This window comes from Hyperolius riggenbachi, chromosome 1 (genome assembly GCF_040937935.1).
Source record: "Hyperolius riggenbachi isolate aHypRig1 chromosome 1, aHypRig1.pri, whole genome shotgun sequence".
Taxonomy (NCBI): Eukaryota; Metazoa; Chordata; class Amphibia; order Anura; family Hyperoliidae; genus Hyperolius; species Hyperolius riggenbachi.
In genome coordinates, this window is record NC_090646.1 from 145188529 (window position 1) to 145216141 (window position 27613).

The following is a 27613-nucleotide window of genomic DNA, read 5'->3' on the forward strand; positions in this document are numbered from 1 at the left end:
CCCTTTAACCCATCTGCATGTTGAAAGTGTTGTGTGACTGAGGCACGGAGGTCTCACATAGCCTTTCCAAATTGCAGCAAAGAAATACTTTAATTCCCACCCTAGACTTGACAGAGTAGCTGGCATTTCCTGTTGAACGTTTTTTTGAAATAAATAAGGAAGCAAGAAAGTGTAGGGAAAGTTGGAACCTTTAGGCCCCGTTCACACTGCACGCGTTTCCAGACGCGTTTTGGAAACGCATGCAGGTGGCCGACACGCACGACATCAGACATTGCATAGAGTGCAATGTCTGATGTTTACACTGCATGCGTTCCGGACCTGTGCGGTCCGGGAAAGCATGCTGCATGCATTTTTTGTAAAAACGCATGGCTGTCCCATTCACTTTTCAGTGATGGGATCAGCCACGCAACGCACACAAACGCGGATGGCGTGCGTTCGTACGCGTTGCGGTCCGCACGCATTCCGCACGCATGGCCATCCGCATTTGTGTTGTGAACGGGGCCTTACACTGGTTTCTGTGTGCATCCTGCTTGCCAACCTCGCTCAGCTGGGAGTAGCCCCCACCCTCTGCAGATGGATCGGCGACTTCCTTTTCAATAGAACGCAGAGGGTCAAGCTAGGCAACTGCTACTCCAAGGTGAGAACTACCAACATAGGTGCTCCGCAAGGGTGTGTCTTGTCCCCACTCCTGTTCTCCCTGTACACCAACAGCTGCACCTCAACTGAGGACTTTGTCAAGGTCATCAAGTTTGCGGATGACACCACAATCATTGGTCTCATCAGTGGCAACAACGAGGATGCCTACCGCAGGGAGATAGACAGGATCTGCAACTGGTGCACAGATAACAACTTGGTCCTCAACGCAGCAAAGACAGTTGAACTGGTTGTGGACTTCAGGAGACGCCCACCCCCTCTCCACCCAATTCTCATAAGGGATATCGAAGTCTCCAGGGTCCCCGGCGTTCGGTTCCTCGGCACAACCATCACTAAGGACCTAAAATGGGGGCAGAACACCACCATAACCCAGAAAAAGGCAAGGCAGAGGTTATTTTTCTTGCGCCAACTGAGAAAATTTGGCATCCCACGCGAGTTGCTCAGGAGCTTTTACACTGCCACTGTGGAGTCCATTCTTTGCTCATCCCTCATCGTCTGGTACGCAGGGGCATCTGCTAGCGATAAGTACAAACTCCACAGAGTAATCAGCACTGCAGAAAAGATCATCGGACTGCCACTGCCACCCCTCGATCTCCTCCACACGGCCAGAATGAGGTCGAGGGCCACCAAGATCTCGACCGACCCCTCCCACCCGGGCAGTCGGTTCTTCAAGCTCCTTCCACTGGGCCGCCGCTACAGGGCTGTCCCCACCAGAACCACCAGATGCTGGAGTACCTTCTTCCCCCAAGCGGTACTCCAACTGAACTCAAACCTTACATGATAGCTTGTGTTTTTCTTTCATGCACATTTCCCCTGATTGATCGTATGCCTCACTATGTTCACGTTTATATTCATGTTATGTAGCCCATCCTATGCCGTATGTATGTAGGTCTTATGTATGTATGTACAAACTCCATGCCATGTGCTCCAAAATTAATTCCGGGTATGTCTCTGGCATACTTGGCGAATAAAGCTGATTCTGATTCCAAATCTGATTCTGAAGTGCAAGTGGCTGGATAGTGTAATGGTTAAGGGCTCTGCCTCTGATACGGGAGACCAGGGTTCGAATCTCGGCTCTGCTTGTTCAGTAAGCCAGCACCTATTCAGTAGGAGACCTTAGGCAAGTCTCCCTAATACTGCTACTGCCTGTAGAGCACCTCCTAGCGGCTGCAGCTCTGGCGCTTTGAGTCCGCCAGGAGAAACGCGCGATTTGAGTGTTTGTCTTTGTCTTTTTGTAGTCCAACCTAAAAGCTTGGTTTTCCAGCCAATGAATACTTTAAATATTCATATATTTACTATGTAGATGTATTAAATGGTCTGACGCACGCATTTTAATTTGAACTTTTGTATTGAAGATTGATATAACACAGGGGCAGACTAAAAATTTGGCTGTTCTCCCTGTTACTCAAAATCTCATATTACTCCCTATCCAGGACATTTCTTGTAACATACGCATGTCATTTCACAGCTACAATGCATAAATCTACATTAATAATGCAAAAAACATTTGGTGCTGTAATGCACAGTGAGAGTGGCACAACACTCCGGTTAGGAACACACTAGGCAGAATCACATGAGTTTTCACTATAGCACATAGTGGAAAACACTTATGTTCCTACCCTCAAATCAAAGCAGGGAAACCTTTCACCTGCTTTTCCCCCTAGGCTTCACAGAGTAGCTGGCACTTCCTGTGAAACTTTTTTTGAAGTAAAATACTGATGGCTTGAGTTATATTAGTAAATACCCAGTAGGGGGGTAAACATACGACTAAAATGTTTTAAGATTATTGTAAGTTTATAAATGCTTTATTTACCATTTCCACTTAATCACCAAAGTTCCAGTACCTTTTTACAAAAATGTGTCAAATTTAACAAGTGAATTCATTTATCACAAACATTTAAATATATAACAAAATATACAAATCTCAATTATTTCACCCCCCTCGGCAACACAGTGGATTCCAAGAGTACCAAGTACATTCTATATTTGCCGTGATCATCCATGATATATTCCATCTTAATTAATACCTTAATTCAGTGCTGTCCAACTTCATGGGCCGAAGGTTCTTGCTAGAGTCGCAGACCCCCCCCCCCCCCCCCAAGGAAAAATGCAATTAAAGGACAATTAGATTGGCAGCACTTTCCACAAAATGCAATTTAAGATGTTGGTGAAGTTGTGTGGCGCGTAGCGCGCCAAAAACCACGAGGGTTATGTTGTGCGTAGATGGGTGTGGCCATGGACCAGAATGTGGGTGTGGTCACGGGTGGAGACAAATTTACATGAATTTAGCAATGTGGGACATTAGATTAGGACAGTGGTGGTGAACCTTTTGGAGGCCGAGTGTCCAAACTGCAACCCAAAAGTCACTTATCTATCGCAAAGTGGCAACAGCAATTTAAACTACATACAAAGGTTTTAACTCATACATGAACATTATGGAAAATCCAAGTTGAAAATAAACTGTGAAGATAAACAATTTCATCCATCTACTCCTGAAAAATTTGTTTTTTTTTTAGAACCTCCCAGTTTTATTTTCCGTTTTAAAAAGCTAAAAAAGTAGGTTTAACGCTATTGTTTCATGATGACGATTCAGCTTTTCCATAGTCTCGCAGTTCGCAATCATGTGACCCCCAACAAGACAAATTCAGCAATCATGAGGCCCCCAACAAATCATGAGGCCCCCAACAAGACAAATTCAGCAATCATGAGGCCCCCAACAAGACACATTCAGCAATCATGATGCCCCCAACAAGACAAATTTAGCAATCATGAGGCCCCCAAAAAATCATGAGGCCCCCAACAAGACACATTCAGCAATCTTGAGGCCCCCAACAAGACAAATTCAGCAATTGTGATGCCCCCAACAAATCATGAGGCCCCCAACAAGACAAATTCAGCAGTCATGAGGCACATAAATAGACAGCATTTCACATAAATAAGCAGAATGCCCCTTAAATATGGTAGACACCCATCACCTGGCTTCTAAATTCTCCTCTACTCTACTGGCTGCTGTGCCTGGCTGGCCTGGCAATAGTGTTTTGGGCCGGATTGGGGATGATGTGTGGGCTGAAATGCCTTGCGGTGCTGCTGTGGCCGGGCTGGCGGTGATGCTGTGGCCGGATGAGGTAGTGACAGGTGCCCCCCCCAGTTAGAGACAGGTGTCCCCCCCCCTCAGCTGATGTAGTGACAGGTGCCCCCCCAGCTAGATAGTGACAGGTGCCCCCCCAGCTAGATAGTGACAGGTGCCCCCGCAGCTAGATAGTGACAGGTGTCCCCCCCCAGTTAGATAGTGACAGGAGCCCCCCAGCTAGATAGACAGGTGCCCTCCCAGCTAGTGACAGGTGCCCCCCCAGCTAGATAGTGACAGGCGCCCCCCAGCTAGATAGTGACAGGTGCCCCCCCCCCCAGTTAGATAGTGACAGGTGCCCCCCCCCCCAGCTAGATAGTGACAGGTGCCCCCCCAGCTATATAGTGACAGGTGCCCCCCCAGCTAGATAGTGACAGGTGCCCCCGCAGCTAGATAGTGACAGGTGTCCCCCCCAGTTAGATAGTGACAGGTGCCCCCCAGCTAGATAGTAACAGGTGTCCCTCCCAGTTAGATAGTGACAGGTGCCCCCCCAGTTAGATAGTGACAGGTGCCTCCCCCAGCTAGATAGTGACAGGTGCCCCCCCAGTTAGATAGTGACAGGTGCCCCCCCAGTTAGATAGTGGCAGGTGCCCCCCCCAGCTAGATAGTGACAGGTGCCCCCCCAGTTAGATAGTGACAGGTGCCCCCCAGTTAGATAGTGACAGGTGCCCCCCCCAGCTAGATAGTGACAGGTGCCCCCCCAGTTAGATAGTGACAGGTACCCCCCCAGTTAGATAGTGACAGGTGCCCCCCCAGTTAGATAGTGACAGGTGCCCCCCCCAGTTAGATAGTGACAGGTGCCCCCCCAGTTAGATAGTGACAGGTGCCCCCCCAGTTAGATAGTGACAGGTGCCCCCCCCCTAGTTAGATAGTGACAGGTGCCCCCCCAGCTAGATAGTGACAGGTGCCCCCCCAGTTAGATAGTGACAGGTGCCCCCCCCAGCTAGATAGTGACAGGTGCCCCCCAGCTAGATAGTGACAGGTGCCCCCCCAGTTAGATAGTGACAGGTGCCCCCCCAGTTAGATAGACAGGTGCCCCCCCCCAGCTAGTGACAGGTGCCCCCACCAGTGAGCGAGCCCGTTACCTCTCTCTCCTGTGTCCCCGCTGGCCTCTCCTATGTCCCCGCTGCCGCTGCTGCTGCCCCACAGCTCAGACCTCACAGATCGCGGCGACTGAAGCAAGCAGAGCGCGCGCATGACACCCGCGCGGCAGAACGTCACATGCGGGAGTGACTAATAATTCACTTCCGCATGTGACGTACTACGTGCGGGTACCATGTGCACTCTGTTTACCTCAGTCGCCGCGATCTGAGGTCTGAGCTGTGGGGCAGCAGCGGCAGCGGGGACATAGGGAGAGGCCAGCGGGGACACAGGAGGCCACAATACGAGGGAGCAGGCATGGCGCCCATAGCGCAAGCCATGCCTGCATCCCAGGAAGACGAGCGGGCCACAGCAGGTGGCCTGGCGGGCCGGATGCGGCCCGCGGGCCGCCAGTTGGACAGCACTGCCTTAATTAATACAACCCATACCTCTCATACCTCACTCACACCTTCCATCCTTCTCATTCATAAGTCATAGGGAGTCCGCGGGGAGGGGGGGGGGGGGGGAGAAGGACAGGACCCGCTAGGGCCTCTCGTTCAGATTGTCCTGTCCAACCCCGGCCTAATCGTCTTAATTTCCACCTCCCAGAATCTTCCTATATCTCTCTGTTTCCGTAAATTCAACCCATTTTTCCCATACCTCCACTCCATGATCTTCTGTTCCATGCAGACTGTGAGTTAGTTGCTCCATTCTAAATATATGCGAGACCTCCCCAAGCCATTCCACAACAGAGGGGGGACTTACCGACTTCCAATGTCTCCCAATAAGTGCTTTAGCACCATCTATTAGATGTCGTATTAGGGACTTCTTATATCTTCCAATACTCCAGCTATTAAGATGAAGAAGGAAGAAGCCTAGATCGTCTGGCACGTCACTCCCCATCATTTCCTTCATCACTTCCTTGACTCCTTCCCAGTAGGGTCTAATATCACTACAATCCCAAAATATATGTCTCAAGGAGCCAATCTCTTTCCTACATCTCCAACACTTTCTATCAGCTCCCTGAAACATCTTACCCAATTTCTCCGGTGTATAATACCATCTTGTTAATATTTTAAAACCCATTTCCTGTATTCTTGCTGAAATAGATGTCTTATGTGCCCATATCATTACTCTCCTCCATTGTAGATCTGTTAGGTCCCTTTGTAAGTCCACCTGCCATTCATTTCTAATAGCTTGTGTATAGTCCTCCTGTCCGTTTAACATTGCATATATCTGAGACATCACTCCCTTCCGTCTCCATGAAAACAATTTAGGATTTAGAGGCTTCCTCAGGGGCAATTTTTAACCTTACCAGTGTTCTTTAAACTTTAAAGAGAATCTGTATTGTTAAAATCGCACAAAAGTAAACATACCAGTGCGTTAAGGGACATCTCCTATTACCCTCTGTCACAATTTCGCCGCTCCCCGCCGCATTAAAAGCGGTTAAAAACAGTTTTAAAAAGTTTGTTTATAAACAAACAAAATGGCCACCAAAACAGGAAGTAGGTTGATGTACAGTATGTCCACACATAGAAAATACATCCATACACAAGCAGGCTGTATACAGCATTCCTTTTGAATCTCAAGAGATCATTTGTGTGTTTCTTTCCCCCCTGAGGGGGGAGTGCATAGCAGAACCACAACACTGAAGAACTTGGCAGCCTTCCAGACACAGGCTGACAAGTCTGACAAGGGAAAGATACATTGATTTATTACAGAGACTGTGATAGTACAAAGTGCTGCAGTAAGCCAGAACACATTAGAATAGCTTTTGGAACTTGTAGGATGATAAAAAACAGGATGCAATTTTTGTTACGGAGTCTCTTTAACATTTTAACATTTGTCTTTATTTTTATAATTTTAAATTTTACTTGTGCTAATTTTTAAAGAGGGGCGTAACAAACCCCTCCCACTTTTAGGCCACACCCTCCAGGCCACACCCCATAGCCAGTATTTTCTCCGTCAAAAGGTGGCAGCCCTACACTAGCTGCATGCATGTTACAGGTGTGTGACTTAAAAACATAAAGCAACTAAAGTCTAAAGTTCAGCATAAAAGCCAGACAACTGGTATTGGTTACAAGTTAACAAAGATGTCAGCTTCCATATTCCTGTCACTTCAGACTCTATTTAAATTTTCTGACAGATGTCTGGTCTGCTGTGATCCATGTTTAATGTACTATATAGTATACAGGTAACAGGTTCACTTTAATACATCAACATTTTTTTGCCTTTTCCATCCCATCTCGTAAACTTAGCTATACTGCAGACTTCCTGTATACATTTTCATACAATGAACCAGGAGAAAAGAACACTATAAAACTTTATAGTGTAGGAATCTAGTTTGCAGCTGTCCTCTCTCCAGCTATAAATATCCTCTGTGTGAAAGGCAGCATTCTTCTAGAAGACTTACAGAAAAGACCTGATTATTCTCCAAAGCTTGGGCTGGAAAATATATAAAGTTATCCAATAAAAGATTACATTTGTACTTTGACATCTACTGTGATATGATAAACTGCCTTACAAGACTAAACATAAGGGGTCTGATGCACTAATGAACAGCAAAGTTGGCATGCACAGTCAGCACATAGAAATTTGACCCTTATTACCACTGAAGCAGGGTCAGTTCTAGACTTTTTTCTGCCTGAGGCAAACTTGTGAGGATGAGCCCCCCCCCCCCCCCCCCCACCCCTCCTGATTTGGAATGATCGCACAGCACCCAACAATTTACACTGCTTCATTTAATGTTTTCACATGACATGCTGCAGCTCAACACAATAGCACACTGGCTGTGAGTCTGTGACAAACAAACTGCTCACCCTCAGCCACTCCATTCCTCCTCAGTCAGGACCTCCTCCTTTCTGTTGTGCAAGTCAAATGAAACACTGCTGTTCTCTGGCCTCCCCCTCACTGTCAGACTCCTCACACAGCGCAACAATCTCATTTTACCCAATAATGACTTCTTCACCTCGCTCTACTCTCGCTTCTCCTCCTACTCTGACTGTATGCTGTTAGTGTAAACATACTACAAACATGCTGCCCCTGTAATCTCTGCACGTTATGCAAATGTTTCATCTTGTTTCATGAGAGAACCAGCCCTGCACTGGAGGAGCAGTGCTCATTAACCCACCAGCATGCAAGAATATCCTCAGAAAAATAAAAAAAAAACATTTTTTTCACCTACTTTCTGGAACTTTTTAAATTGCAGAGTGCTAAAAGGTTTTTTTTTAAACAGAAGATGAAAAGTGATCTTCTAGGACAAAAATTGAACCCATTTGGGATGCAAGCCCATGGTCCCGTTAAGGACCAGAAGCTTTTTTTCATTCTCTCTCTTTCCGATCACTGTGATTAAGAGATCAGGGGATCAGGAGCCAACAAAAAAATGGCTCCTGACCAATAGGAGGAAGCTTGGCTGTCATGTGACAGCTGAGTTGACTTCTTCCTGGAACAGTGAGTGGCTCAGGACTGCGGTAAGCTGTGGCATAGAATCTACACCACATTAGAGCCGCAAATGTGGCATAGATTCTACTTACCGCAGTCCCGAAGCGGTTAACCTCTTTACACAAACTGGACATATATATGCCTCAAGTTTGTGCCTCTGTCCTGCAAACAGGACACACAGGCGCGTACTGTCAATCAGCAGTGGGTACGTGCGCTCCCACCACCTGGTCAAGGCGGGACTTACTTGGCAGTTTCTGGTCAAAGGGAAGATGTGTTCCTGAAGCAAATCAAAGTGCCTGTGAATGAATAAATATGGCTCCAATCAGGAGCCATGTTCATTTATTAAAGCGGAACCTGAACTCAGGAGGTTAATCCCTTGGCTGCTTCCATGAAAGCAGGAAGTAGACACACAGCAGATTTATTACCAGGAGTTCTATTAGCTGTAACAAAGAAATGTTTTTCTTTAAAGGCTATTATGCTGGTGCTCATCATTTAGAGCAGGAGGAAGTTCTGAGTTCAGGTCCGCTTTAAAATGCATAGAAAATAATGAAATTACTGAAAACAAGTATAGGTTCATACACACGCACTACTACAGAGAACGACGGGTCCGTCAGACCCTCCCACTGGGCGGGCGTTCCATCGACAGTACTGCGTGTGTTCAGTCTGTCAGACAGACTGATAAGGCTGTTTCTGAACGATCCGCTGAGTGGATCATTCAGAAACAGCCTTATCAGTCTGCAGACAGACTGTACACACGCTCTACTGTCGCTGGAACGCCCGCCCAGTGGGAGGGTCTGACGGACCCGTTGTTCTCTGTAGCAGTGCGTGTGTACGCACCTTATCACCCACAAAATCTAATTTGTGGCTTAAACGACATATAGATCTTTAAGGTGTGATAAGCAGTGATAAAGTTATGGCCAAATGAATGGGAGGAATACTGAAATGTAAAAATGGCTCTTGACGGGAAGGTTAAGGCTGCTTTCACAGTGGGACGGTACAGGCGGACTTTAGAGCAGCCTGTAACGCACCCCCACCGCACAGCAATGAAAAATCAATGGGCTGTTCACAGTGCCCACGTTGCGTTACATGGTAATGCTTCACGTCAAGACAACGTACTGCATGCAGTACTTTAAACGCGACTAAGCCGCGTTAGACTGTTTGCACATGCTCAGTACAGGTGATTTTTTTTTTATTTTAGGGGCGGAGAGGAGGCGTGGAGAGGCCGCTACTTAGCCAGGCACATGGCTACTTGGCATTCACTGCACTTGCAGTGTTTACTCTTTGGAGCGGCCGCTGATTGGCTGGCGGGACCACGTGATGCGGAGAGCTCCACTCACGTGGTCTCCACAGCACCTCCGACAGAGCAGGCGCACCAAGAGCTGCTTGTAGCGCGGCTCTTGGTAGCGTCCTGCTCCAACACCACCAGGCGTTGCGTTAGGGGCACGTTATGTGCCCTATAACGTCCCCTAAACGCAACGTCCTGGTGTGTAAGTAGCCTAAAATAGCCTGTGGGGTGAAAAAAAAAGCATCAGAAAAATCAATATTCAACGTTGGATTACAAGGTAGTAGTCATCAGGGTGTAAGATGGTGTAAAACCAATGAGTAGCACTAGCTATGACAAGCACTTCTGACAGCAGAGAGGAGATTAAAGGTTCAGTAGGCCATCATTGCTCCGTGTAGGAGCAAAATAAGCACAAAGAACAGCAATGGATGCCAGTGAGACAATTCCATCTTCAAACCTACATATCAACCCTAAAAACCAAAGTAAGCATATAAGAATGTCCCTTTTAATTGTATCAGTTCTACAGTGATAGACAGTTGCTTTATTTTTTATTCAAGTTTACATTAAAATATTGATATATTTAACAAAATTAAACAAATACAAAGACTAGCTACCTTAATGTTTTTGTTCAGGAATTTATTTATTTTTTTACCAGATTTAGGTGCTAATTGTCCTTTTTGGGGTAAAAATTCTGAAAAAAAATGACATAAACTAATTTGTATTTCTGGCCTTGACTAAAGGCAACCTGAAATGAAAGGGATATGGAGGCTGCCATCAGGGCTGGTTCTATTAACAGTGGAGCCCCAGGGTGAAATTACCACGGGGGCCCCCAAAAGACACCCTCCAACCAAAAAGCTGCATTAGGTGTGAATTGTAGTAGCCAAATTTCCCTCCTGAGTCCCTGAGCCAGCTGCTAACCCTCCCTCCCAATTACTTCCCAACTTACTGTAACTGTTGCTCCCCAGGGCCTCTGCAGAGTCTTTGGCAGTGTAGTGTCTCAACTGCCCGCCAGCACAGGTGAGACGCTGCTCTGCCAAAGACTCTGCTGAGGCCCCGGGGAGTAAAGGCTAGTACACACTAGCAATTTTGATTGACCAATGATTGCTCAATTTTACCACCTCCATGTAGTATGAGGGCCAAACAGATTTTCAATTCTATGCAGATTATATAGGTAAATGGTCATACTACATGGAGGTGGTAAAATTGAGCAATCATTGGTCAATCAAAATTGCTAGTGTGTACTAGCCTTAACAGTTAAGATGGGGGGGCACCTGGGGTTCCCCTACAGGCTCTGGGACCTCCCTGAGGTGATTGCCCCCTTTGCCTCTATGGTAGCGCCGGCCCTAACTGCCATAGTTATTTTTTTGTAATACATATCTTTATTTCCTTTAAAAAAAATACCAGCTGCCAGCCCAGTGCCTGGCAGCTCTGCTAGTTGACAGGAAATTTGGGGACTGGAGACGAAGTTTGTGCGCCTGCTATTTGCAGCTGCAGTTTGTATATCAGCTGGTCCCAGTGCCCATATTTCCATAAATAGCTGATATTAACAGGCCAAACTTCTGTGGTGCCCAATATTTATTGTGTATAGCGGTGACGGCGGTGCAGTTATCGGCTGGTTTGCGGCTTGTGGGCTGGTTAGGGTTAGGCATCAGTGAGAAGGTCGGTTAGGGTTAGGCATCTGTAGAGGGAGGTCTCGTGTAAGAATAGGGTTAGGTTTAGCGATAGTAAAACATCCGTAAAATATACCGATATATCACTATCGGAATTACCACTGCCTAATAGTAGGATATAGGTAATTTTACTGATATTCTACTTGTTGTGGCTATTTTCCATGCCCTAATTTCCCTGTCGTTCATTTTCCATGTACACGTCCTGCTGATCTCTTTGGCTGCAGTAGTGTCTTAATCAGTCTCCTGAAATAAGCATGTAGCTAATCCAGTCAGATTTCATTCAGAAACACCTGACTTGTTCAGGGTCTATGGCTAAAAGGAATAAATGCAGATGAGGCAGGCAATTTGCATTGTTTGCATTGTTTAAAAGGAATTAAATATGTCAGCCTTCCTATTCATCTGTGCTTTAATGCTTTAATTGCACCACTAATTGCTGGCTCCTTAGTCATAACCTTTCCCAAGTTCAGGAAAACATTCCAATGGTTGGAACAATTAAAACTCCAAGATAGATAAAAACCATGGTAAAAATGTTGGCAACAATCGTTAAAGTGAAGCTGAAGTGAAAAGTTAGATACTGACCCTAGAAGAGGGAAGCCTTAGGATAGTCTTGCGGCTTTCCACATCATCCTTGACCTCCAGGATCCAGCTCTGGGACCCTCTAAGCAAATCCAACAAGAGCTTGTTGGATTTACACTTACAGTTGTGTTTTCCTCTTTGTACAAGCATGGTCGATCATCCTAAGGGTTATCCCTACCTTGGTAAGTATCTAAAGTCCCTAATAGACGCTCTAATAGACGTACACAAAGATTATAAGAAACAAAATGAATCAGGACTTCAGTCTCCACTCATAATGTAAATGTCTCATTTAGACAACTTTTGGGGATCAGACCCAAGCCATGAGACCTTACCAAATGTTTGAGCAAATCTGGCCTTTACCATTATTTCACATATACAGTACACCATAAGCACTGCCTCAGCCTGTTGGGCACAGTGGTAACTTGCCATGGTTAGATCTGCGAAAAGGCCATACAGGCCATGGCCCAACTCAGCAATGGATAAGGGTTGGAAATGAGGATCACTTTCTTTGCAATGCTGTCATCGTTGTTAGTGGCTCTAGAAACTTTCTTCATATCTAAATGTTCTTATACTTTCACTTCATGTGCTTTTTAAAGTACTCCTGAAGCGATTTTAAAATTAAACATTTGGTAAAAATTAGATATTTACCTCAGTAGTGGGAATCATCTGGTTAGTCCAAAGGCTTCCCATATCTTTTTACACACCAATGTCCCAGTGAAGGGTTCGCCAAACTTACTCACTTGGAGCCCATCAAGTAAGCTTCTTTCATGGATGAGAACATGACTGGGCATGCACATTATACTCTATAGTATAATCTATAGAGCTTTTCTCCCATAGGACTCAAAGCGCTAAACTATTAGTCTCTATCAGATTCAGTAATTAGTAGGATGAAGTATTAACACAACAAAAATTATATTTCTGCAAATGCCAAACTGAACAGGTGGATTTTCAGTCTGGATTTAAACACGTCCAGAGATGGAGCTGTCCTTATCTGCTGAGGTAAGGAGTTCCATAATGTGGGAGCTGCATGACAGAAGGCTCTGGGACCAAAAGTTTCCAGGTGAATTCTGGGTATGACTAGATTATTAGAACCTGTGGATCTGAGAATGCGGGGATTGCTACGCAGCTGCAACATTTCTTTCATGTATCCAGGGCCCAGATTATTTAGTGACTTAAATGCCAGTAGGCCGATCTTGAATAGGATCCTCCATTTTATAGGTAGCCAGTGAAGGGAGTGCAGTATTGGTGTTATATGACAGTAACGGGGTTGGTTGGTCTCTTACAGTATTCTACAGTATTCTGTACCAGCTGTAAGCGGTACAAGTCTTTTTTTGGAAGACCAGTGTAGAGAACATTTCAATAGTCCAGTCGGGATGTAATGAAAGCATGAACTAAGGTTGACAAATCTTCTGGGTGGATGAGGTGCTTGATCAATTAGAACTCCCAGGCTACGCACATGATCAGAGCTGCGTAGATCTGTCCCATCTATTCCCAGTGGTGAAGACTGCAAGTGTATGCTCAGTTCTACTGAGCATGTGTGGACCTAACTTGAGTATGCCAATTTGGGCTGCGATTGTCCATGGTCAGGACTGTGGCTGGAAGAAGCTTATTCAACTCAAAGTCAATTAAGTTTAGGAGGATCCTTTAGGCAGGGAACACACTTGTCTTTCAGTTTTCTGCGTGCATTTTCCTGCATACTTTTTCTGCACACCAAGTGTGTCTCTATCCTGGAAAACGCGCACGTTTTTTCACAGCAGCTGATGTAATTGATACAAAAAACTGACAAAATGTGCTGAGTCGTGATGCAGAATGTCAGTTTTTTTTCTGCGCGCGAACAAAATATTAGATGTGTACTAACCCATTGATTAACATGAGTTTTCAGTTTTTCTGTGCAGAAAACGTGTACGAAAACAGTCAAGTGTGTTCCCTGCCTTACTGTAATGGTGGAGTGTAAAAAAATTATGGTAAGCCTAGACTATCTAGAGGTTTCTCACTACCGAGGTAAGTATGTAGTTGAAAAATCCATTCATTTGGTACTTTAACACTGCTCAGCTATAGAGAAATTTATATTGCTCAAATCATCCCATACTATATATTTTATTTATTGCTTGTTGGTGTTTGCTACCGAGCCAGATCATCCAATCATAACCACAAAGTACTATACAGAGAACGTATATTGCATGTCATTGCATGTGGGCAGCACGGTGGCGTAGTGGTTAGTGCTCTCACCTTGCTTCGCTGGGTCCCAAGTTTGAATCCCAGCCAGGTCAATATCTGCAAGGAGTTTGTATGTTCTCCCCCTGTCTGTGTGGGTTTCCTCCGAGAACTCCCTTTTCCTCCCAGATCCCAAAAACATACAGATAAGTTAATTGGCTCCCCCCGTAAATTGGCCCTAGACTACAATATATACATATGACTATGGTAGGGACTGGATCAGGCATGGGCAAACTTGGCCCTCCACTCCTCCAGCTGTTGACAGCCACAGTCATGACTCATAAAGGCAAATGCATTGTGGGATTTGTAGTTCTTTAACAGCTGGAGGGTCAAGTTTGCCCATGCCTGGTCTAGATTGTGAGCTCCTTCGAGAGACATTTAGTGACAAGACTATATATACTCTGTGCAGCAATGCGGAAGATGTTGGCACTATATAAATACTAAATAATAATAATGATAATACAACTGCTGACTTTTGGAAGAAATCATTCAAGGTAAAGAAAAAAAACACATATCAATGCAATATCCTATAGCACACTGCAATTAGATCTCAGTGTGTTCTTCAGTAAATCCATATATTTAGTCAATCAAAGAAGACAAACGCTCAGCTCCCCCAGACTCCCAGAACATGAAGCTTTTCCTCAGGGTGCGTGCATCAAAGACCGCCAGGCACAGCAATCCAGAGCACAGAAAAAGATCCACATTCAAGGGACATGCTGACTTCAAAATGTATTCTGAAAATCATATGACTGTAAATCACAATTATCATTTACCGAATAAATATCAAAGACAGCACCTCCCTTGAGTGCAGATCCTCTTCTGTACTTTTAATATATTTAGCCAACCTCAGAAGAACAATAATGATGCAGTAGGACTGCAGCCAAGCATTTACTGCCGTTTATTAAAGGGAACCTAAAGTGAAAGTAATGTGGCAGTTTAAAGTGAACCTCCGGACTAAAAATCTACTCAGCAGAACTGAAAAGGCTTAGTGTTTCACAGCATCAGAACTTTGTTTTTCTTATCAAAGCATCATTTTTAGCTGCATTTTTAGCTAAGCTCCGCCCCATCAAAGAAACCTGACCGGGCTTTTTCCCCCTGATGCTGTGCAAAGCATGATGGGATTTCCTATGTTGTTATTCACGTTGCCTAGCAACTGGGAGGAGTGATCAGCACACAGGACAGTTGGAACTGTGTCTCATGCTCCCTGTCACCTCCTTTCAACCAAAAAGATGGCTGTCCTCATGAAATCAAACGTTTGCCTGTTCTTTTAAAACAGGGTGGGTTAGAGATTATATTACCTATCTATTTTAATTAACATAACTAATGTAACTTAATGACAGTATGTTTGTTTAGGCTGAAGTTCCTCTTTAAAGTGTACCTGAGAGGAGAAAGAAAAATTATACGTACCTGGGACTTCCACCAGCTCCCTTGAAGGCGTTGGCTCCCACGCTGTCCTTCTGGGCCACCTTGATCCTCCAATAGCCGGTTAGTAAATTCTTTACTCGGTTTCAGTCTAAGCGTGTGCAGTCCCTATTCTGCTGCCATTGCCGGAAGCATTGCGCCTGCACAGTAGTACTGTGCAGGCGACGGAAGCACAGTGGCGGGAAGGTGCGCATTCAGGCCTTGCATGGGCTGTATGCAGTGACTACAAGAATTACCGGCCCGGCTAGCGGAGGATCGAGGTGACCCAAAAGGATAGCAATGAACCGTTGGCCTGAAGGGGGCTGGAGGAAACCCCAGGTACATATAATTTTTTTTTCTATCTCAGTTTTCCTTTAACTTATTTAGGGCTTCTTCCAGCTCCCTGTAATTTTCCCAGTCCCTCGCCTTCTTTCTGCATTCTTCCATTCAGCAGCTGTACCCTCTGAAAGTTGCATGCATGGCCCTGGGCCGCCCACCTCCCCAATCATGCTCCTGTAGTCAGGGGCATTACCTCCCCAATCATGCTCCTGTAGTCAGGGGCATTACTTCCCCAATCATGCTCCTGTAGTCAGGGTCATTCTGCACTTGCGCAGTTTATACAAATTTCTCCTGGGAATGTGCTGAACACTCCTGGCCATGGGAAGGCAATCGAGGACGTGTGCGGCCAGGACTGTGCATGTGCGATGGACCAGGACGACTACAGGGGGATGGAAGAGTCTCCAGGAAAGGTAAACTGGCCACATTTCTTATACTTTAGGTTCCCTTTAAATCACAAGCAAAAACAATAAGGATATGGTCAGACTTACTTGTCCTTATCCTTAGATTCAGTTTTCAGTCAGTTTTGTGTATTTGCATTCTATTCAGCCTTGCAGCAATCAATAGCACAATCAGCAATTCACTGTTCTGTCTATTCTATTCTCTATTAATAAACAATGTAGTATGAATCAATTCATTTCTGCCTTTTGCACATCAGCATTGATCTCTTCCCTGCCTCATTAAAGTGATCCTTTAGTCTAACATAAAAAATGAGATTTACTCACCTGGGACTTCCCTCAGCCCCCTGCAGCTGATCGGTGCCCTCGCATCCCCGTTCACATGCCGGCGAACACTTCTGGTTTGGCCGTCACCGTCCGACAGGCATGGGAACGCGAGTGATTCTTCGCGTTCCCAGCCATAATATCTCCCCCTATGCTGTTATGGAGGCCAGGAGGCCGCAATAGCAGCATAGGGGGCGATATTATGGCTTGGAACTAGTGTTGGGTGAACAGTGTTCGCCACTGTTCGGGTTCTGCAGAACATCACCCTGTTCGGGTGATGTTCGAGTTCGGCCGAACACCTGATGGTGTTCGGCCAAACTGTTCGGCCATATGGCCGAACTAAGAGCGCATGGCCGAACGTTCCCCGAACGTTCGGCTAGCGCTTTGATTGGCCGAACGGGTCACGTGGTTCGGACCCGAACGCGCTCTGATTGGCCGAACGGGTCACATGGTTCGGGTAAATAAATACCCGATCCGCGTCATTTCTCCGCCATTTGTCTGTGGGTTTAGCTTTGGGTAGGCAGGCAGGGTAGTTCTCTCTCCAGCCAGGCTAGCCAGGGTCCCCCCAGTCATTGTGTCGCTGCTGGGAACAGTAGTACACCGCTCACCCTGTACAGCATTGTGCTCTGGGTCGCTGCTGGGAATAGTAGTACACCGCTCACCCACCACTGTATAGCATTGTGTTTACTGCCACTCTGTGTCTCTGCTGGGAACAGTAGTAAACCGCTCACCCACCACTGTATAGCATTGTGCTCTGTGTCGCTGCTGGGAACAGTAGTACACCGCTCACCCACCCACCACTGTATAGCATTGTGCTCTGTGTCGCTGCTGGGAATAGTATTACACCGCTCACCCACCACTGTATAGCATTGTGCTCTGTGTCGCTGCTGGGAACAGTAGTACACCGCTCACCCACCACTGTATAGCATTGTGCTCTGTGTCGCTGCTGGGAACAGTAGTACACCTCTCACCCACCACTGTATAGCATTGTGCTCTGTGTTGCTGCTGGGAACAGTAGTACACCGCTCACCCACACTATATAGCATTGTGTTTACTGCCACTCTGTGTCTCTGCTGGGAACAGTAGTACACCGCTCACCCACCACTGTATAGCATTGTGCTCTGTGTCGCTGCTGGGAATAGTAGTACACCGCTCACCCACCACTGTATAGCATTGTGTTTACTGCCACTCTGTGTCTCTGCTGGGAACAGTAGTACACCGCTCACCCACCACTGTATAGCATTGTGCTCTGTGTCGCTGCTGGGAACAATAGTACATCGCTCACCCACCCACCACTGTATAGCATTGTGCTCTGTGTTGCTGCTGGGAATAGTAGCACACCGCTCACCCACCACTGTATAGCATTGTGCTCTGTGTCGCTGCTGGGAACAGTAGTACACCGTTCACCCACCACTGTATAGCATTGTGCTCTGTGTTGCTGCTGGGAACAGTAGTACACCGCTCACCCACCACTGTATAGCATTGTGCTCTGTGTCGCTTCTGGGAACAGTAGTACACCGCTCACCCACACTATATAGCATTGTGTTTACTGCCACTCTGTGTCTCTGCTGGGAACAGTAGTACACCGCTCACCCACCACTGTATAGCATTGTGCTTTGTGTCGCTGCTGGGAACAGTAGTACACCGCTCACCCACCCACCACTGTATAGCATTGTGCTCTGTGTTGCTGCTGGGAATAGTAGTACACCGCTCACCCACCACTGTATAGCATTGTGCTCTGTGTCGCTGCTGGGAACAGTAGTACACCGCTCACCCACCACTGTATAGCATTGTGCTCTGTGTCGCTGCTGGGAACAGTAGTACACCGCTCACCCACCACTGTATAGCATTGTGCTCTGTGTCGCTGCTGGGAACAGTAGTACACAGCTCACCCACACTATATAGCATTGTGTTTACTGCCACTCTGTGTCTCTGCTGGGAACAGTAGTACACCGCTCACCCACCACTGTATAGCATTGTGCTCTGTGTCGCTGCTGGGAATAGTAGTACACCGCTCACCCACCACTGTATAGCATTGTGCTCTGTGTCGCTGCTGGGAACAGTAGTACACCGCTCACCCACCACTGTATAGCATTGTGCTCTGTGTCGCTGCTGGGAACAGTAGTACACCGCTCACCCACCACTGTATAGCATTGTGCTCTGTGTCGCTGCTGGGAACAGTAGTACACCGCTCACCCACCACTGTATAGCATTGTGCTCTGTGTCGCTGCTGGGAACAGTAGTACACCGCTCACCCACACTATATAGCATTGTGTTTACTGCCACTCTGTGTCTCTGCTGGGAACAATAGTACACCGCTCACCCGCCACTGTATAGCATTGGTTGTTGTGTCTCAAAGCGTGGCCTTCTCCTCCTGCGCCGCCCTCCTCCTGTTCCATCACGTGTGCTGATGCTGGGTTAGCGTTACCGGTCCCTTTTCCTGGAACCTCTCATCTGTATTACATTTATGACTGCATGCCGACAAAAAGCAAATTGCTATCCGCACGCTTCTTGTCCGCATGCAAGGCCTGGGTTGTTGTGTCTCAAAGCGTGGCCTTCTCCTCCTGCGCCGCCCTCCTCCTGTTCCATCACGTGTGCTGTTGCTGGGTTAGCGTTACCGGTCCCTTTTCCTGGAACCTCTTATCTGTATTACATTTATGACTGCATGCCGACAAAAAGCAAATTGCTATCCGCACGCTTCTTGTCCGCATGCAAGGCCTGGGTTGTTGTGTCTCAAAGCGTGGCCTTCTCCTCCTGCGCCGCCCTCCTCCTGTTCCATCACGTGTGCTGCTGCTGGGTTAGCGTTACCGGTCCCTTTTCCTGGAACCTCTCATCTGTATTACATTTATGACTGCATGCCGACAAAAAGCAAATTGCTATCCGCACGCTTCTTGTCCGCATGCAAGGCCTGGGTTGTTGTGTCTCAAAGCGTGGCCTTCTCCTCCTGCGCCGCCCTCCTCCTGTTCCATCACGTGTGCTGCTGCTGGGTTAGCGTTACCGGTCCCTTTTCCTGGAACCTCTCATCTGTATTACATTTATGACTGCATGCCGACAAAAAGCATGTTACCTGTGCAAAGAAAACAGACATTTCCCGCATTTAAAAGACAGATTTCCCTTTGAAACTTTAAAATAGATTTTCTCAAAAACTATAAGCTCTTTTTGCTAATTTTTTTTCCCTCTTGTACCTACTCCCAAGGTGCACATACCCTGTAAATTTGGGGTATGTAGCATGTAAGGAGGCTTTAAAAAACACGAAAGTTTGGGACCCATTGACTTCCATTATGTTCGGAGTTCGGCTCGAACACCCGAACATCGCGGCCATGTTCGGCCTGTTCGGCCCGAACCCGAACATCTAGATGGTCGCCCAACACTACTTGGAACGCGAAGAATCACTCGCGTTCCCATGCCTGTTGGCCGGTGACGGCCAAACCGGAAGTGTTCATCGGCGTGTCCTGGAGCATCGGAGCGGGGCTGTGAGGGCACCGATCGGCTGCAGGGGGCTGAGGGAAGCCCCAGGTGAGTAAATCTCATTTTTTATGTTAGACTTAAGGATCACTTTAAGTAAGATGATTGAATGGCTATATCCTTTCCCATCCCAGAAAAGCCGCTTCTTTGTATTACATATTTATAGTTATTTAAAGATGAGCCATACTATCTCAGGAAAAAAAACCACATATACAAGTAGATAAATACTTGCTTTACTTACATAACATATGTATTGCACTGTCCACATTTTGATTTTAGTGATTTTATTTCAGTAAAAAAAGAGAAAATCCTTAGCATTTCCCATTTTAACTGTGGCTATTTTGAAGCCAATCCTGATGTCATTTCCTCCCTTACTTTCCTCTGCATGATTGTGTATGCATTGCCTGCCCTCCACTACAGAAAGTACATTGTCTCAGCATGAGAAATATTGGCCAAACAGAGAGGAACAGAGGTGGGGGAGGAGAAAACAGGAGGGAAAGAGGCTTCAACCAATCAGGCTGCATTAGTTAAGTCTGAGGGGAAAGTAGAGAAGCAAAAAAGGACAACCCAGCATGCCCTGCAACTTCCTTTGTGCGTACAAAATAAGAGTTAGGTAAACTGGGGAATGATCATTTACCAACAAGAAAAGTAATAGTGATTTTAACTTTTGGATTGCCTGGTTAGCGTCCTTATTACTTGTTTACCGGATAAAAATAAAGAATTGATTTTTTATTTCATGCCCGACAGTTACACTTTAAACATCTGTTCTAGGATGAATGGATAATAAGGTTTATTCACAAAGACTTTCTATTGAATTATCTCACCTTATTTATATTTCACTTTAACTATAAACTATAAGGAGAAGGGGCTATCGGCCATTATCACTTTACACGGAGCTTACCTTAAGCCTGTAATGCTTGCTAAGTACAGACAGACCTGTTAATTTTGATGAGTTTTAGCTGTTTTTTTAGCTTAGTTACTTTGTGGTAGATGACATTTCATTTCTCCCTCATCTACATGAGCTTGATTATCCTGTCAACACATCGTTTTTTGTGCTTTTAAGCACCCTGCTCTGCACTTTATTCCATGTTACTACATTATTGTACCCTATTCTTTTCTCATATACCACATTCAATGTACAATTTGACACACTGTTCCCATTTATAGTTTTCCTTCTCGAGCAGGACCCAGCAAGTGAAAAAGTACTGAATAGCAGATAAGGAATGTAAAACCAAACCTGAATTAATTTGGGACAACTTACTATGAGGCTGGTTTAAGACTGGAAACCAGCATCAGCGATGCGGTGCCTCACGCCCCACGCACCGCATCGCACCGTCAAAAACAGGTCTTCGGGGCACCGGCCAATCGCTTGTAGTCACCTCCTGCTTCGGGTATGCAGAAGTGCATGAAAGCGTATTGGTAAAATACACTTCCACGCATGCGTGCCGTGACATTGCGTCTGTGTTTTTTATTAAATGTACGCATCACCATAGATTAAAGAGGAATTGTCGCGAAATCTTAAAATTTAAAACACATACAAATAAGAAGTACATTTCTCCCAGAGTAAAATGAGCCATAAATTACTTTTCTCCTATGTTGCTGTAACTTACAGTAGGCAGTAGAAATCTGACAGAAGTGACAGATTTTGGGCTAGTCCATCTCTCCATAGGGGATTCTCAGCATGCCCTTTATTCTTTATAAAGACATTCCCTGAAAATGATTAATACGATGCTGGCCAGCCTCCCTGCTCCCTACACACTATTTTGGCAGTTGGACAGAGCAACTGCCATTCACTAAGTGCCTTTAAAAATTAAGAAAACCCTGAGAACCCCCCTATGAGAAGATGGGCTAGTCCAAAATCTGTCTGTAATGTCAGTTTTCTACTACCTACTGTAAGTGACAGCAACATGGGAAAAAAGTAATTTATAAGCTTGTAAATAGTGATGGATGCAAAACGGAAAAAATGCTCTTTTATTTCCAAATAAAATATTGTCACCATACATTGTGATAGGGACATAATTTAAACGGTGAAATAACCGGGACAAATGGGCAAATACAATACGTGGCTTTTAGTTATGGAGGCATGTATTATTTTAAAACTATAATGGCCGAAAACTGAGAAATAATGAATTTTTTCAGTTTTTTTTCTTATTCTTACTGTTAAAATGCATTTACAGTAAGGTAGCTCTTAGAAAAATGTACCACCCAAAGAAAGCCTAATTGGTGGCGGAAAAAACAAGATATAGATCAGTTCATTGTGATAAGTAGTGATAAAGTTATAGGCTAATGAATGGGAGGTGAACATTGCTCGGATGCATAAAGTGAAAACGACTGAGGGCTTAAGTGGTTAAAATTCTTTTCAAGGCACCATATGCAAACATTTGATTTTCCCAAAAGTCCAAGAAAAACAACTGAATATGAAGAAAAACATGGTTTATCGAATAGTAATTTCTTATACAACCTACCAAAATTTGTCTGATCAGATTTTTATCAAAAACTGAATAATCATTGATTTTTTCTTGAACTAAAAAAAGCATTCCGTTTGATTTTCTCTCTGTTCGATTGTTTTGGTCGAATAAATGGGAAAATTGAACGGTTCAATTGTATCCTGTATGGGCACCATTAGGAATGCTGTGGAATAACTGTGTTTTACATACATATGTTTTACATGCTTAAATAAAGGAATACTTAAGTCATATAAAAAAAAAAGGATTGTTGCGTACCGGCGTGGTCAGGCACAGGGCCGATAGAAGCTCCAGGTACTGTAAGTAAAACTGCCTTTTTAATATGACTTAAAGAGACACTGAAGCGAAAAAAAAAATATGATATAGTGAACTGGTTGTGTACTATGAATAATTACTAGAAGATTAGCAGCAAAGAAAATATTCTCATACTTTTTTTTTCAGGTATATAGTGTTTTTTCTAACATTGCATCATTCTATAATATGTGCAGATTACACAACACTCAGCATTCAAAATGAGTCTTTCAGAGCAGTCTGTGAAGTAATGACCTCTCCTCTAGCAGAGGAAAAGTAAATAGTCCAGAAACAGTTGAGATAATAAAAGTTAGATAACAGCCCTCTCCACCACTAACTTAGTCATAGAGCTTAATGGCTTGTTTGCATAGAGATAACAACTGGAGTTTCTCAACTCTTCCTGTACTGGAAACAATTACACTGATGTATCTGATCTTAATGTTTTATTTCTTAGCTGTGCTACACATACAAATCATAATATCATTTTTTTTTCTCGCTTCAGTGTCTCTTTAAGTATCCTTTTAAATAAGCTTTGCCAATAATCCCTGCTTTGTAGAGAGGTGAAATGTAGGGACTTTCATTTTAAGAAATCAAGGTCCGTTCAGTGCACTTTAAGTAAACTTTCCCACGACACTACGACTAAAGCCGGTGCAGAGCTCTGCACCATTGTTTCTGCGCTCACACTAAAGCAACATCTGCTAATGAAAGCTGTGCCTTCACTACATGAGTCGGAATTGCCCTCCAGTGTACAAGAGCAACGTTTGATTGAACAAAGAGTCGCTTTATTGGATTCTCATATCATCTGTCATCAGATGTTTGGGAACTATTGTGGGAGTTTCATGCAGCAGCAGATAGTGCTGAAGGATACAGCGTGTACACAGAATACAATGTAACAGCAGACAGTGCATGCATGAATACTCAGTAATTCATGGACAAGCCACATAGCAACTATACCATTGTACATCATGAAAAACACAATAACTCATCAGTGTCACAATCAAGAATAGATATTTAGGAACTTGGTGGATGGCTTACCAACCTACAGTACAACTGTCACAAGAGATATTGTGAAGTTGCCATTGCAGACCTGCTAAGAAAATGTAAGAATTCCAGGTGAAATGTTGATTTTCTGGCTATAAGGATTTCTAAATCACTCATTTGCGCAAGTGTGCACAATAGATGCTCTGATTCTCCTATGACTTGCCTTGTCTGCATAATTCCCCCACGTCTGTGACTTAAGCAGCATACGATGATCCTTGACAGTGGGGGCCGCCTAGGCTGAGAATCTAACATGTGTACAATCCCCGATGCACCAGTGGTTTATCTGCTGCAGCCGATTAACTAGGCCGAGGGCACTGTTCTTTCGCTCTCCCTGTCCGTTCCATCGTCCACCACTCATTTAGCCCTCCTCCCCCCTCCATAGCAACAGAACATGTCGCTAGCCTGCAGGCCAGCTATGCATCTGCACAGCACTCGGACAAACTGTAACCTGAGGTATCAAGTATCCATCCATGCCAGGCAGCATTCATCGTATGTGTGTACCCAGTTTTAGAGGGTTGCATGCAGATGATTAGTAACACAGCCAGGCTACTAGTGTTTCTCTCATGATAGCAGTTCTTTTAACTTCCCAGAGATGGAGTGCCCATTCAACACTTCTACACATCAATGGCTCTAATTGAGCAATGCGGTTCTGCTTTCAAGACGCTTTGGGCCAACCACAACTCAGGTGCTGTAAATGTTAAACATGTATGGGCCTATTCACACTTGGTTAGACAGGCCATGAACAAATGCACAATTGCCACATGAAAATGGCACATAAAATGTCTGGTGGGCAGATATATGTACCATAACAAAGCCACACACAGCAGCAGCCGACAGGTACTAAGCATTTTAGGAATGCATTTTACATGTTTTTTACATACTGTACAAGAACTATTTGTTGGAAATAATGGTTCATGCACTTAAAGGCAATTTAAACACAGAAGGAATTTAACAATACAAAATTGGGAATACTCCTGAAAGGTTCCCAAAGGCACATACTGCATGTTTGTTGGCCAATGCTAAAGATATTGATAGGCTTGTATTATAAGGTTTGGCTATGTATGGGCTATAGGGCCTTGTTTTTTCTATGATCATGTGATTTGCATTGCATATTGCTAGAGAGCTGATGTTTAAAGCTTGTCATTACAGATTTCTACCCAAAACTGATATTTTGGGTCAAGTAAGGATTCAATGACATGTACCCTTTGCTGCTGCCTCTCCAAAGGGTTTTGATGAGCACCTCAGACTTCACTTAGCACAAGACAGTGGGCCACTGGAGTAGGGGTATTTCTGGTATGAAGGCAAGTATAATTTTTATACCAAATTCTGTTGTCACCTTCAAGTCTTTGGGAGAATTCTCTCACTTTTAACTTGAATTCTGTGTTAAAATGACTGTGATACTTACTGTCCAATTTAATGGACACTGAATAGTTTACAATCCTACTCAAGTACACACATCACGCATTCCCAGATATATTGAGCCCAAGGTCTTGCTCAAACCCAGAAATCCATTAGAGCCTATTATTTAGGTATGTGATAAGTTGGTGTATTTCATTTCTATGCATGGCCAAAATGCAATTACCTTTTTCTCCTAGGTGATATTTTCACATCTAGTAAATAATATGCATTTTAATAAGGACCAGGGGTGTTTTGCAGGATCTGTGCTGCGTGGGCTCTCCAGCCCGCAGCACAGATCAGGATTTAGCCAGGGCGATCAGACTTACCCCCTTTTTTCCCCACTAGGTGGATGTCCTGCTGGGGGGTCTAATCGCCGCCAGCTGTTTGTGATCTGCGGGGGGGCTCTTCAAAGCCCCCCTCCGCAGCGTTTTTGGCGCTCCCTGCCTTCCCGTCCCTCCCTCTTCCTCCATGGGCTGCGCAGGACGGATAACCGTCCTGCGTATTGAAGGATAGGCTTCAGCCTATCATATGCCAGGGATCCCCGGCCAATCAGAGGCCGGGGATCGCCGATCTGCCTTACGGCGCTTCTGCGCAGCACCGCCGTTTGATGTAAACAGCGGGGACTTCTTCCCCGCGTGTATACATTTTGCCGGCGAGCCGCGATTGGCGGCTCTCTGGCTGTTCACTGAGACGCCCTCCGTGAACTGACATGGAAAGGCCGCTCGATCGAGCGGTCGTTTCCATGGGAAACCACTTAAGACCTGCCGACGCCAATGGGCGTTAGCTGGTCCTTAAGTGCTCCAGCAAGCAAGAAAATACTGCAAATAATTTTGTGAGTACTTTAAAGAGAAGAGGCAAAATGATCAACTAAGAGAAAACTTTGGAGAAAAATTGAATTGCATATGGGCTACTGTGCTTTGTTTACACCATGTTGTTGCGTATTCAATGGATTTGAGAATCTGATATTGTTCTGTATTGCAAATTCAAAAGTAAAATAAAACTATTTAAATAAATGAAATATTATCACAGGCTGTATGCACTTACCCTTGACTGTGAAGGGTGTCTTCATAGTCGGCACTCTCTTCTCCAATATCTGGTAGTGTGAACAGCATCGACTTGGTGTTCCACCCAGACAAAGAGGTGTCCGGTAGAAGCCTTGGTGATCGGCTGGAGTGGTTAGTCTGAATTGTGGGCATTACTGTACTGCTATTGGTGGGAGCTGGACGCACCAGAATAGTAGTTGGTGGGGTTGGAGATGAAGTTCTAGGCTGTGGCCCTGTCCATGGTTCCTCACTGACGTGCTGAAGTCGTGTTATGCCAGAGGCTGTTGGATTCGCAGGTTGTGGCTTTGTGGAATGAGATGGGCTGCTCGGAGCTGATATGCCATTTGCTTGAGGACTGTGGGCAGCACTTTTTCCGGAGGGAACACGAGAGAGGGAAGAAGCCGAGGTGCTGAGGATATGCAGAGGAGAAGGTGGTGCAGAAAGTAGAAGGAAAGGTGTTTTGGGTGCCAGGGAAGGTGTAGCCAGTCCTGAAGCATTCACAGTGCTGGAACCTTGAGAAAAAGGATTACTGCTTGGCCCAGGATTTATAGGAGACACTGAAGATTTGAAAAACTTTGCAAAAACAGTTCCCAGGTCCAAAACAGCAACCTTCATGTCTTTTATAGCTTGCGGGACAAATATCAAAATCTCTATTTCAAATATAGATCTGTAACGCAAAGGTCCATAAAGTCCTGCTCATCCCTGATTGCCACCAGCAGCACACAATTGGAAGAGTAGTAACTGGAAGGAAAATAAGAGAGATGTACTGTTATTAGAAGTCTTTGCTATTTTCTTTGTTTTGCAGTAAAACTAATGAATACAATGTGGCTCCCTTTCCTTTTAGTTATCCTGAATGACTTTCCATAAATAGATAAATTCCACCTACTACAAAGCTTGCACTGTAACAACAAGAACTACATCAGCGGAATCCCAGGAGAAAGGAGAAAGCTGCCTGTTTATGTCTTGATTCAGTGGCTTGGAGCAGCTGACATAAGAGTAGAAGGGGCGGGTGGTTGCTATGATAAACAAAAAAGGGAGAGACTTGTAACTGGCCTTTTCAGCTCACAGGCTTGGAAGGTAAAGCTTTCACCCTGAGAGACCAGGAAGAAAACAGATCAGTCACAGTACTGAACTCAGGGAGCCAACCAAAGATCTGACAGTGAACAAACCTAGAATGCTTTGCAAGCATGAAAGAGAACCTTTCTGAACTGTACAACACTACATACTATTGTTTTATTTAAGCATGAATCTATCCCGAGAGACTATGAACATTGCTATTGTTGACCTAATTTTGAAAGCTGCATGTAGCCAGGCTGTTTGTCCTGCTGCTGTTCTGGCTTCAATCATTTATTTGTGGTAAGTCTGCAGTCAGTTTAGGTGCAGTTAGGAAGGGTGGATTCAGAATTC

General features: G+C 45.1%; 1 protein-coding gene across 3 annotated transcripts in view; it reads right to left on the minus strand.

Annotated features, from left to right (window-relative positions):
* Window positions 1–27190, minus strand: part of FAM149A (family with sequence similarity 149 member A) — a 134487-nt gene extending 107297 nt beyond the window's left edge. For 2 of the 3 annotated variants that reach the window (XM_068278667.1, XM_068278666.1), the window contains exons 1-2: window positions 27093–27190; window positions 26208–26947 (exon numbers count right to left, since the gene is read on the minus strand). In XM_068278667.1, the coding sequence (XP_068134768.1) occupies window positions 26208–26821 (614 nt within the window). In that variant the 5' untranslated portion in view covers window positions 26822–26947; window positions 27093–27190. Of the gene's footprint in view, window positions 1–18826; window positions 18850–26207; window positions 26948–27092 lie in introns of those variants that run through there. The other variant, XM_068278669.1, reaches the window with a different exon arrangement.
* Window positions 27191–27613: the final 423 nt, after the last annotated feature.